Below are 14236 nucleotides of genomic sequence, written 5' to 3'. Positions count from 1 at the left end.
GTACTCATAGTGTAAAACCCCTTTTTTAAGTTCATAAATCAAGACTAAGAGATAGAAGTGGAATTTTTTTGTTACTAACTTAAGCTAGTTTTTAAGAAGTTACTGTTTTTGTTTGTTTGTTTGTTTTTAGTAAAATGTTAACATTAATATTTATTTATTTTTATTGTTTTTTTCAGAATTAGAGGCAGAGGAATGGTGCAAACATCTTTGCATGGAGTGTCTAGGAACCAGGCTCAATGATATAAGTCTTGGGGAACCAGATTTGCTTGCTGCTGGAGTTCAGAGAGAACAAAATGGTAAGTAACTTTGTAAGTGCTCCTATATCAGTTCTTGGCTGATGTCCCATGTTATCTTTGCTGGTATTTGTGTCTGTGGGGTTTTTTTTTGCTATTACCTAGACTGTTGGATGTATAAACTAAACTGTTGGATGTGATTTCAAGGCTTAATCATATTTTTTTCTACAAATAAATATTAAATTCTACACCAAATAGCATAAACTTCATGTGTTCATTGTGTTCACATTTTCCTCTCATGGGAAAGGATGATAAAAACCTTTCTGGTTGAGGAAGCAGTGGAAGAAAGCAGTAGCTGTTGTTCCACAGCCTTTAAAAGGCAGTGATAAACATTTCAACAGCACTTTGGACTACAAAATATATTTGCTTTAAACTCATATCTGCCTAGAATAACAAAAAATCAAAATCTAAATGTTGTCAAACACAGGTGGAAAGGACAATGGCAGGTGCTAGTACTAAGCCCAAGCTTTGTAAGTCTTTTGAACCAAAATTTAGACACATGCACAGGAAGGATGCTAGTGGGTGGAATATGCTATAACAAAACAAAATCTGTGATTTTCCTGTCATTTAATTCCTATTAATGAACATGAGGGCAAACAAAAAATGTGCTCATTTATTCCTCCCTAAATTACATCACTCAAGACATCAATTACTGTCTTGATGCTTTTATAAAATCCAATAGCTTTTAACAAAACAATAAAATGAGCTGCCTCAATGGTCATAACAAAACAAGCAAAATATCATTATAAAAAATGACATAATTAAATTATAGAATGAATAGCACTATATCAATTATATTGTATTAATTTCTTATGAGATTCTGGACATCTCTGAACCTAATAGCATAAAATGTACAGAAATCTTCAAGAAATTTGATTCAAAGATCAGGTATTTTTTGTGTGTGATTTAAAGAAAGTTCAAATGTTTGTGAAGTCATTTCCTTTCCTTTTTATCAGAGGCAGGATTTAATTTGTGACTTGGTTTAATTTACCACTCGTCTCAAACTATAGTACAAGTATAGAAGTATACTTAAAGTATATTTCTTACTTATGTCGTAGGAAAGTGATAAGGATTAGAAACCACTCAACGTATCCTATCTGGCTATCCTAAAGGATCACCACCCTCTTAACAAAGTATGGCTGATCAGAGGGTGGAATCATTTGGGAGCTCTAATAAAAAATTAAAATTTAAAATGTATTATCTTGCCAGTATTCCTCATGTTTATTCATATATATTCATCATATAATTTACTTTGTCCTAATAATAACATTTTTAATACATTATGTTCTTCATCTGTCCAAGTACTTATCCATTCTCGCTTTTAGAGTAAATTTGCATGCTCATAAAGGCATACTATCAAAAATTTTAGTTCAAAACACATCTAAAAAATTCTTAAAAGACTACTGAGGTTCTTTTTGACCTGAAACTGAAAGGTCTGTCCAAGTTACATTTTGAATTTAAAACTCATGAAAAGTGAGTATATTTATAATACATCTGAATTCTTGCTCATTTTTAAAATGGAAGCTGTATCACTGCCAAGGTAATTTTGTTATTTTCACATTAAATAATAACTGTACACCGATAATTTATCTTTGAATGTCATTATTTCAAAACACATAGTAAGTATAAGTTAAACTCATTTTGAGATTGACTCTTGAGTTAGTCTATGTAGTAATTTACTTGAAAAAGAGATGCAAACATATAGTTTGTACAATCTGGAGTAGAATCAAGAAGTCTTAGCACCTTATTTCACACATGTTCTGTAGCCATACAAAGGCTTTCTTTCAGGTCACCGACTGAACAAAAGATTTCTCTTAGTACCTGAGCAAGACCATAGATTGTATTCTCATAGAAACTACAGTATTAGTGGGTTTACAGTTTTAGATTTTTGTCGTTGTTGTTGTTGACGTTTTAAGGGCTAAAAGCAATTGAGTAATAGTGTTATGCTGTTTATATCTAAATGATATGACAGGATGTTAGACATGACAGGATGTTAAAACCACTAATCCCTACAGAGCAGGTGTTAACCCCATCCATCCCGCTATCTTTTTCAAATGGTTACTTTCCCTTAAGAGTTTGTGAAATGTTTACAGTTTGATAGATACTTCTCTGATCAGAAAAGAACTAGCCTAATGAGTTTTCTTTCATAAGATATTTCACTTTGTCTTGGCAATAATATTTTTAATACTCTATGTTCTTCATCTCTCCAAGTCCTTACACATTCCTGTCCTTAGAGGACATTTATGTGATATATGGCATGTGCATCTAAGAGTATTCAGTAGAGGGATCAAGTAAGCCTACTATCCCTTGACAAAAGAGGGAAGGTTTTCTGTTGTGTAGTCTCTGTTTTAGTCATTTGATATGACAAACACACACACACACCAACCAGCATATTTAGTTTGGAGGGTTAGTAATAAATCTCTCAATTGTTATTACATATGCCCTGGGGCCATAAAAAATCTGTGTTACATGCTACTGATAATTTTTATACCCAAAGACTCATTGACATATGAAAATGCATGGCAGGAAAAATATGCTTTTTTGTGTGTGTGATTTGTCTAACATTCATTTTTCTTACATCTGAGTTTGTTTATCCTCCCACTCTCACTCTTGTATCTCTCCTGAGACTTTTATTTTATTTTTTTTTGTGTGTATGTGATAAATGCAACAATACGATTTGCAAAACAGTTTATTTATTTTAAAGACTGGCAGAATTGGTGTTTAGTGGGCAAATGTCATGGTTAAAAGGCTGTACATTATACATGTATTTCTGTCACATGAGGATAAAATGCATGATAGCACACCAATCTGAAACAGATTAATTCCTTTTTTCATTCTGAGCTGTTTAGTAGGTGTTAGCAAGTTCTCTTTTGCACTGTTGCTTGACCCTCTAGCACCAAGCAGTTCTGTGGTGATTGTAGCTACAAAAGCCAAACTATAGATCTTCACTGCTTATAGCAGAGACCTCTGGCTACTGTGAGAAGAATAGAGAAGAATTCTAAGTGATTCCTGTGCAAAGCACATCAGTAATAGAAAGCTTCTCACTGAGTTTCATCTCTGTTATTACTTTCAAGTACTACCACAAGCATTAAAGTTGTAAACTCCACTGTGGAAAATGACCCTTAGGTGGTTTTATTTTTTATATCTAAGGCTCACAACTAATGTCTGCATAGTTTACAGTGATATGCAGTTTCTATTGAAACTGAAATTAAGCTTCCTTTCTCTCCAACCATTTTACTTTCTCTCTTCTGCAAGTGCATGTGATTTGGTAGCATTTGTCAGCCCTATAAAAGCAACCCTGTTCCTGTTTAAATTTATTTTCACAGCAGACACAGTTTCTTACTATTTGTGAGTGTCCATTTAGATAATTTTTTTAAGGAAAGAGAATTCAGTATTAAATCAAAGCCAGTAAAGACTACATCACATTTAGATAACCAAATTAGTATAATGGCAGTGGAGCTATATATACAATGATAGGACAAATAACAATACACAGTAATAACTTCTGGAAAGAAAGTCTGGACTCAGTTGCAGTTTATAACAATGATGACAAGTGGTCTTCTATCCTGTGAGTATATATAAGTGAGCGTATATAAATATATACACACCTCATATCCCTTAGGTTTCTCAAGATATCCCTCAGATTTCTCAAGCTGCTGATAGGGAAAACATGAATGTAGAGTGCTGTCTTCATTTGGAAAAACTGGTGACCTGATTTCCAAATCTCAATGTATTTGCATTTCTATTATGTGTTGCTTTACCTGGTTTGTTTTGTTTTGTTTTGGAAATGTTTTATAAATATTTGAAAGATAATTAATTTTTATTTCTTTCACTCCCTGCCTAATATTTCAATTGATATCTCAGAAAATTACTTCCTTTGTAAAGTTCTCTTTCTCATAACTGTTCTATCTTCCTTTTTTATTTAAAAAGATTGCACCATACTGCAGTCCTGCTTTCTGTTTTTTAATTGCCACTAACTCATTAATTTGTTAGAAAAGAATGTAGCTCCTTATATAATTAAATCCTCAGAAGAGGATTACAAGTTATTTCTTTATGCTACATCTTGAGATTACAAACTACAGCCAAATCATAGGGATTTCGTAATGAAGTTCATATAGCTGACCTGTTTTAAGGCATTTTCTAGCGTCTGCACAAGTCCTTTTTGTGATTTTCTACATGAAAACATTGTACATGCTTTTTATTCATTTTCTGTTATCTTTAATCAATTGTTACAGGGTTGTTGTGTGTATGTTTTTTTTTTGTTTGTTTTTGTTTTTTTTGTGTGTGTATTTTTTTTAAGATAACCCAAATAAAGGCAACTTTATATTATTTGATTTTTTTTTTTCTCCAGAAAATAAAGACATTTACAGTTTTAATGGCTGGGTAAGACAGTTAGTTTTCAGATTCTTCTCTACCTCACTATCAGTGAAATAATTAAAGATAATTAATTAATGATAACTTTTTTTTAATTTCCATTGAAATGCTAATAAGCATTTCTGCACATTATTAACAGAATCAAAGCCATAATTTTTTAATTCTAAAACCATGGTTCCTCACTTTTTAAACCAAGAGAAATTGTTTTAACAAACAGTGCTGTGACCAAGACTTGGAGCTCTCTTTCCACCTGAAAATAATAGCTTCATAAGATTCCTAGATGAAGAAAGAGTTTCTTCCAGACAGAATGTGAATGTTTGCTTTCAAAGCCTCTTCTTATATGGATCTGGCCAACCTGACTGCCTCCTTTTGAAAGCACTTTTTCCCTCACATTAAAGCTGAAATGAAATGAAGCCTCTGGATTACAGGATTGGAATGTTGTCTGTTCAGCTCTTCATCTGGGATGATTTAGGCAAAGGCATCCAGTGATAAAATGATTAGAACCAGGATTATTAGGCCTCCCAGTCATTTTTTGTTCCCTAGTACAGCTGCACTTCAAACTGAAAGACTGAGAGCATTTCATAGCTGCCACCAAGTCTCCATCTGAGTCAATACGCCCATTTTAACAAAGCCTCTTCTGTTCTCTGGAAACCATTATTAAAGGTCATGTACTTGCCAAAGCCCAAATGCTAAACACCTTTATGTAGACAAAGTATATGACGAAGCATTGCTGTGCTTATTCAAGGAGATGGGAAAGAGCAGCTACACTGAAAACAGTGTGGCAATATATTACTTCAGCTGGAGTCCTGCACTTCCTGAACTTTGCTCTTACCAGTTTTAGAGGAGAGAGCAAGATTGTAATACTAAAATGGTGAGGAACTTCACCTGCTCAGTCTCAGTCTTGACTTATGCAACAGGATAGCATCTTCTTGATTGGTTTCTTCCAGTTCCCTATTTGTTGAGGACCTCATTAACTTCTATGTATTTAATCTGACCGCCCAGTGGACAATGATTATCTCACCCCACTGATACACAGATGATGACTGATCCACAGACAAACTAAATATCTCATTCAATGTGATGCAGAAAATCTGGAAACTGAATTCAAGTGGAACTGATTCCAGACATCCCAAATCTAGACTATGAATGCTTATTCTTGCCAGTATGAGTTTAAGGGCAAAACTTCCCTCTAAAAACTGAATGATTGTATTAACATTATCTAGAAACTTGATCAAATGGACAAATTAGACCCTACATTTTAATTCTTGAAAACATTTAGTAGTATTCACACTTTTTCATGTCCTCAATTTCCTGCTATTTTAAAATGTTAGTAAATTTTAGCTTCAAAAGCACATTTGTACACTTTCTTTTCTTGCCAGTTTGAATAAGTTCTAATAGTCCCACATTTTGCCCTGCAGCTCATGGTCACTTCCATCAGGCAGAATTTCTTTAATTCATGACACCTCACCTTAGACACCAACCTCCACTACAAAGTAAACAAAGAAATATCTCTTGACCTTTCAAAGATACTGTATGTCCTCAAAATCCCTCATGTAATAATGTCCTCAAATGCTTTAGAGAAGTTGAGCATTTTGAGTGTGTTCTGATGGCTTCTAAAACAGCTTGAAATAGCCTTGTGTCTTCAACACAATAATTTAATGTCTGCTTTGGAAAATAATTGCACCTTTCCATTTTCTCTGCTGTCCAAGTACTATGTCAGTGAAGAGTTAAGGGTAGGATTTCACCTCTCATATAGTAGTGCCTTCCCCCCCATGCACACTGTGTAACTTCTGTATAATGGGGAGGCCTAGAGAAGCAGCTGATATGCTGAATCTTTCTTTCAAATACTGGAGGTAAGTAATTGAAAGCAACAGCACGGTAGTGTAAAATCGGAATCTAGTATATGATAAAATCACATCTGCATACCTCCTAGGCAGTTTTGTATGACTCATCACAGCAGCATACCGAAAAAGGGCAAATATATACAATTCCATTGTAAATTATGGTATCTTCTCCACAATTGCTTTTCTGATGCAGTCATTGACCTGTACCTCCATGCGTGAGATTTCCGTTTATTTCAGTAGACATTAGATTTGACCTGTGCCTAACACATAACTCTTGAGAGTTAGGGGAAGTTCTTTTCAGCAATTTCAACAGCATGTGCTTATATATTTATGCTGTATATTGGAAGACTTTTACAAAACATCAGGAGTTTTGCACTTGTTACCTTAGTCCTAAAATACAAGTTTTAGGGATAAGACCATTAGCTTGATTAATGAGAACTGGAGCCTGGGAGAAGAGGTTGAATGGCTATGAGACAGAGTGAATCAGCTGAGGAGTCATTAATGGGACGAAATGAAATTGACTAAAACAGAATAACATTGTAGATGACAAGTTTTCATACAGCTATGCAGGACAGCAAATCTTACTGCTTATCCAGCTGTTCCATTAATTCTTCAGCCAAACTTTTGTTACTTTATTGACACTCACACTCTCATACACAATTCTGGCATATTTTGTATTAACTCACTTATTTGCCATATTTTCACCGATTTGTCAGAAAAGTACATGTAACAAACTATTTAAAATGGAGTCATAATGTTGGAGTTATTGACCATCAAACACAACTGGAAGCTGCATCTTATTTTGATTGTTATGATTATTTCTCTCATTTTATACCTCTGATTACTTTAAATTCCTTCCTTTTTAAAAGAACACTATGAGAAAATACAGTGCAAATAGTGTGTTCAAAATATTCCATGCCAAATTATCATTCATTGTTAAGTACTAGGAGTGAACTTTCTGGCAGGCATCCCTTCAAAGTACAGTTTTCTAGTCCTGTTCACAGAATGAGCATTCATCATGTTCATGCTTCTAATTTTTCTTACCTTTTTTTTTTTGCCAACACCCTTCAATATAACAGTATTGACACTTTGCATTACTAACCTGTTTCAAAAATGAAATGTTTCAGTGCCTTTAGAGATGAAATACTCTTGCACTTCCAAATATACAACCTGAACTTTGTTTTCCTTTCTTTGTAGAAGTAACATTAGTTATTCTTCAAAACAAATTACATTTTGCTTTAAAACCTTTTTGCTATTATTATGGTATGTGTATTTATTTATTTTTTCTTCTAAGTTAGTTTTTGTTTTGCTTATTAATTCACTCGCAATATAGGCACTTCAGAAAATTGTTAATGCCCTTGAACTCGTATTACAATGACAGCACTATGAAGTAGAAGTGTAGCTGATAGAAATTGATGTTGAGACCATAATATTATGTAGTGTTAAATGAGATTTTTCAATAAATCGATTATTAAAAGTGTTAAGAATTTTACTGAATTGGAAAATAATTAGAAATTGAATGCAAAAGAGTAATTATTAACAGGCTTCAATAGGTAAACCTGGGTTTTCTAATTCAGTTCTAAGGGGCAATGATTGTATATACCTGTTTTGCCAAGATACTTATAGTTCTATTCTTTGAGAGAGGAGTCTCTATCAGAGTTCAAGCCATTGCAATTTTTATTTGCAAAGTCATGGACCTTACTGTAAGGATGCAGATTTCAGTTCAGTTGCTGGAGTCATATATTAAAAAGTACTCTGAAGATCATGTGTGAAAGATCTTTCAGTCTGCTGCATTATTTATACTGAAAATGAAATGAAAATTCTCCTCTTGGAGTATTGGCAACACTTCTTGGGCATCAGTGAATCCCCACCACTGTTCACAGGCTAGTAATTTGGCCTTGATATCTGAACCTTTGGTAACTAAAGACTTTATTGTTGTAAATATATATATATATATATATATATATATGCAATGTTAAATCTTGCTTAAACCTTCTATGCCTTATTCTGCTTTTGTCTTCCAGAGCGATTCAATGTATATCTTATGCCTACACCAAATTTAGATATCTATGGGGAATGTACAATGCAAATCACACATGAAAACATCTATCTCTGGGACATCCACAATGCCAAGGTCAAGCTGGTCATGTGGCCTCTGAGCTCTTTGAGGAGATATGGACGTGACTCAACATGGTTCACATTTGAGTCTGGAAGGTAAGAGTTAAGGAGAAACAGCACCAAGAAGTAAACAATGATTTTTGGGAAGCACTCTGATAAGTTAGATTAGCCTCTCATCTTAAAGTAAGAAAGACGGAATACATGGCTTCTCCATAGACTTCCATTTGTTGAATATCACTTTTCAATATATTCAGCCCAGTGTTCGAAATAAACATTAATATACCTCATATTTAAAATGAGCTTAAACTTTATGGCTTGTCACCTCCCCTTCCTCTGATTTTTATTTAACTGCCATTGAACTGTCATTCTTAGGTTTTATGGGTCTCACAATGCTTCTACACTAGTGTGCTATATATCTGAGTACAGTTGATACAAAAGTGAATTCTGGAATATAGAACAGGCTCATCATACAGTGGAATAGCTTCCATCACAGTAGATATTACTTTTCTGGGTGTTTCTGATGACTGATTGCCACCCTGGTATATAACTGCAAGCAGGAGTACAGAGAACATTGTAAGCCCATAAAAAGGCTAGCTCTATTTTTCTGCCTGCAGTTTTAATCCTCATTGCCATTTCTTTTCACAGAACAGTTTTAAATATCCATGCAGCTCTGTTTTGTCTCCCTTTCAGGTCTTTTTTAGTATATTTCATGTCTTCATTTCCTGTCATTAGGTTCACTGCCTTTTCTTTTTGATACATTCTCTCCTTGGTGATGTTTAGTCTTTCATTTTGTGGTTCTAGACTTTTTGAAGTCTGTCTTCCTTATGCTGAGACTTGAATTTTTTGGAGAAATCTATGGAATTACCATTGTTTCTGCATTCTTCTGTTAGCCACACTGCCTCATTAAAAAACTTGATACAAATTTCAGTGTGTGAAATACCATTGTAGTAACAAATATTAAATATTCATGGAAATACAGTTGGTGATCACAAACAAAAAGACATATCAAATACACTCCACAGACTAATTGGGTAGCAAGCAAAATTCCTATACAGCTTCTTATTGATGGGAATTATAATAATTCCAATCAATTATAATTATATTATAATTATATTATATTATATTATATTAATTATATTATTATAATTATTATAATTGTAATTATAATAATTCATAACTTTATATATCCAAATTGATCACCAGAGCGTCTTAGTGCTCTGCTATTTTTCAGTGATAACTTCAACATTAACAATCATGAAGACATAATTCCTTCTTCTATTTAATAATGTTTTTCCAAAAATCAGCAATGGCTGACCCGTGTTTCAGTTTAATTTCAGTGATTAAACTGTGGGGTTCATGCAAGTATACAGTTTTAGTAAGAATCATTTGGTAAATCATAACTTCCCTCAGGCCTTAAACTACTTCATGGGAAACTAAAAGGCACATGCCTGCTCAACACCAGAAATTACCGATCAGTACCATATTACTCGAGAAGAAGGGAAAAAGAAGGGGCGAGGGGGGAGAGGAAACTAGGATTTAGCTTTATCTTATTCTTTCTGAATATCCCATTCATCTAACTCTTTGATTAAATTTGTATTCTCAAGCATGTGTTCTATTAAGGGGGAATGGGGTGATTTCTGCATAAAAAGATAATGATTGAACTGTTTGCTTACACAGATTAGTATATCTATCTGTCTTCTCTTAATTGATTCTGAAGGAAACTCTCTTTGGAAATGAGAATCATCATTAACTCAAAATTAAACTGCTAAAACTAATTCAAATTAATCACTTGAAGTTGATTTGTAATACAGTGTTCAAAATGTGGGTGTGCTTCTTCTACAGTATTTTCATTATGAAAAATTTCATTCTATACCATCCTGAAATTCTAACTTTTTCAGGATGGTTGCCTTCTGTACTGGTCTATATATAGTGACTGTATTTATTCAGGAAAAATGAGCTTTATCTCTCTGCTTTTTCAAGTCTCCCACAGTATTTAAATTTCATACTAGTATCTAAATATCACAATCCTCTACATCCACAGACCATGCAACATGATGAAACTGGATTATTTTCCTGTATTTTATTAGTATGAGCTAGTTCGGCCTTTATTTGTCATGTTTTATTAACTTTGATCTGATTTGTCCCTTTTACTTGCTTGGGAATGATTAATCTGTCTGATTTGGAATTGTGTAAGGACTAGATTTTGATTGGCAGAAAAATATGGAGGTAAAAAATAGGACTAGAGAAAAATCAGTATCTTCAATAACATCTGAAGACTATAAAGACTAATGCTCATTTTAAAATCTGCTGTTGATTTGTTTGGGTTTTTATTTTTTTCAATCAGCATCTTCTTTCTTATCTTCCTGAGACATGAATTTATCATTGTCCTTTGATCTCCTAGGATATATAGTACAGTAAATTCCTGATGCATGCTGTCTTATCAGAAGCAAAGTGTTCATCCATGGTTTATGAGAATATTACATAGTAAAAGTGTTTTTGCTTTAATTTTTCCCCAAGGCTTAAATATTAAATAGAGGCAATTTCTTTAAAGGAAATATTTTGAAATAGGTTCTTATTTTTTACTGAGCTTTAGCAGTTATGCTAAAGTATATATGTATGTGCTCAATTTGCATGAACATTAAGAGCTCATTTTCATAATTATTTATTTATTATCCAACCTCAATTTTGGTATTACTTTCACACACACACACAAAAATATCCCTCACATTAAAATAAATGGACATATTCACAACAAAGTACTATAACAAACAAGTGGATCAGAATTAATCTTTCAGGCAATTAAATTTATCTTTAATAAGCATATTGTCTTGCATTTAAAAGGAATTCAGATATATAAAATTAAAGTATTCATTTATCTAATGAAATCTAATAAGTACACAATTGAGAGTATGCATAAATCATGGGTAGAACGAACACAGATTTTATTTTCTGTTGTTTTTTCCACTGAATTGAAGTTTCTGAATATGTATCTTTGTACTAGCTACAAAGTTAGACCTATCCTTACTTTTCATTATTAAGCAAATTGGTGAAAGCAAATATTTCTTGCAAACTGATTTAGTCATTTGCATTCTTCGCTATTCAAGCTCTGCTGAAAAGTAGGGGAAGAACAATTTTGTGTGGCTTATGTGGCTTGTGTGGTTTGATGCAGAATGGTGAGATTCTCATTATTTAAAGTATCTTATTAAGAGCAATCCCACTCATTTAATCTATTGATCAAAAAATAGTAATTCACATCTCTGTTGGGCACTACAATGGCTTTGTACTGATTAATGCTGTACATCTGGTATAGTGAATGGGAATTCAGTAATTCAGAGCCCCAAAGGACCAAGCATTTACTTTTTCCAAGAGCCAGGCTTTCCACCTAACAAGCTTCAGATTGGCTTGGCTGGTTTTATTGTTGAATTATCAACAATTTTCCTTAAGGTTGTACACAGGTAACGTGTTCAGATAATTCATTGTTATTATTTTGGTTATTGGATGTGTTGGAGACACTGTGCCTAAGAATGCAGTTAATCTGTGCAAGTTTCTCTTAGAATTTATGGAATCGCCACTTCACATGGGTGTTAATCCTTGACTGACCCTGAAATGGCAAAAAAGTTCCTTATGGAACTTGTCTTATGCCTTATGCCTACTCAACTGTCCAGATGAAGATAATGCAGATATGCATTGGAATAATTAATTTTATGCAGTCTAAGAAACATGCTGGTAAAGCAGTAAAATAGGTACAGATAAATTATCTCAAGGTCCATATTAGATGTGAAGACTGTTTTCAGTGCCAGAGTTTCAGAATTCATTTTTCTGATGTAAACCAAACATTCTAAAGTCCATAAACAATGTTTAAAATTTACTTTATGGAAACTGAAAAAAAAAAAAAAAAAAAACAAACAAACAAACAAACAAAAAAAACAGTTATCCAAGCTTTCCTTTTGGCAAAACAAGCTGGCTGAGGCACTTTTTATAGGAGCGTAAGAGGAGACTCCTAAGAATTCATAATTTTTTCTCATATCTTGGGGTAGGGTACTGTGTAAAGTAAACATTCATGGATGTTTCATTGTTTTTGAAATGTTCTTTTTTTTTTTTTTTTTTCCACTTTGCTGCAATTCTTCCATGGACATTAAACAATATTTGCTATGTATGAAAACTGTGTAGTCAAGTCTGTTAATATCTGAGATATCTGAAAACAAAAACAAACAAACAAAAAAACAGTCAAGCTGAAGTCAAGTTAAGTACAGTGAGAAGTTGCAATATGGGAATATGTTGTGAAATGCCAAGCCAAACTTTGTCAAATACCTTTAATTTCCAACTGAGCAGAGAGGTAAATATGCTCCTGGAGTTTCAAGAAGAATAAAAGGAGCCACGAATCCACTACACCCTCCTTTTTCCTGAAATATACTTTCTTCTATTTCATAGACAAGATGTAGAAATTTAAATGATTTTCAATATTTCTAAATTTATTCATGCTCTGCATTTGAAGAACATAGTGTGAATACTGTGGCATTAAATCACACTAAACTTTTGCTTCATTTGTCTTTGATTGTGTTTCTGTCATGAGAAAAAAAAAAAAAAAAAAAAGAAAAAAAAAAGTAATGAAATGTGATATTCCATGACACATGACACTTCAAAGATATGGAATCTGTTTGTTTGGTTAAAAAAATATAAAGCTGAAGCATGGCAGAGTGGTTACATGAGACTTTCTCAGATTTTCTTTTCTGTGTATGCGACCCACAACTGACATACTCATTTTCTCAGTGCTAGATACACAGATGCTAGGGTTATCTGAAGCAGAAAGTTCAATGTTTGCTTCAGGCACTACATCTGACTGATATCTTTCATTTGTCTGTCGGTGTTCTGTGGTGATTGTGTGAATGTGAAAAGCATTAGTCGATAAACCCTTAGGTTTTGGGAAACATCCTCTTTTTCTTCCCTTATGTGAGGAGAAGTTCCTTAGGTATGTGCCTTTTGAGACAGTTCTGGGACTTCACATGCTGGTGTATGTAGCAGCTCAGGTCTACACCTCCCTGAAGGAAAGCATTTAAATCCTGATTGCTGGTGAATTGTCTAAATCATGTGATAAGATGAATCTAAATCATTAGATGAACCTAAATCATAGATTCAGAATATCACTGAAAGTTGTAAATTCTATGGGTTTATAATCCATATGAGCATTCACATGGAGCTGCAGTAAAATAGACTTATAATTTCACATAAACACTCACTCAAATCTCTCAGTATCCACTACTGTATACTGTTAGGTTTTTGTTTGCTTGTTTGTTTTTCTGTGACACTTTTTAAATATTTTTTAAAAAGCTATAACATGAATTTTATGTGGTTTTGTTTTCTGTTTTTTCTCACTGCCTCTTCCTTCTTTTTTGTATTCTTACCGAAAGTGGCATGTATTGCTAAAATCTGAATATAACTACAAACAAAAAAAGACAAGACAAACAAACAAAACAAGAATATCTTGTCTCTATCCTTCCCTTCTTTTTTGAGTAATCACATAGCTCTAGTTTTAAGATGTGACATTTTCACCACTGAAAAGATTTAATTAGTTCATGGCTTTCAGAAGTACCAGGGTTACACTCTAAT

General features: G+C 33.3%; 1 protein-coding gene across 1 annotated transcript in view; it reads left to right on the top strand.

The window, feature by feature from the left end:
* Nucleotides 1-14236, top strand: part of DOK6 (docking protein 6) — a gene marked incomplete at its 3' end in the record, with an annotated part of 177214 nt that overhangs the window by 142219 nt on the left and 20759 nt on the right. The window contains exons 4-5 of the mRNA XM_082755383.1: nt 177-296; nt 8536-8725. Of these exons, the coding sequence (XP_082611509.1) occupies nt 177-296; nt 8536-8725 (310 nt within the window). The remainder of the gene's footprint in view (nt 1-176; nt 297-8535; nt 8726-14236) is intronic.

This window comes from Aythya marila (genome assembly GCF_965140915.1).
Source record: "Aythya marila genome assembly, chromosome: 2".
Classification (NCBI taxonomy): Eukaryota; Metazoa; Chordata; class Aves; order Anseriformes; family Anatidae; genus Aythya; species Aythya marila.
The sequence above is the reverse complement of the archived record's forward strand: the minus strand, read 5'-3'. Positions and strand labels throughout refer to the sequence as shown.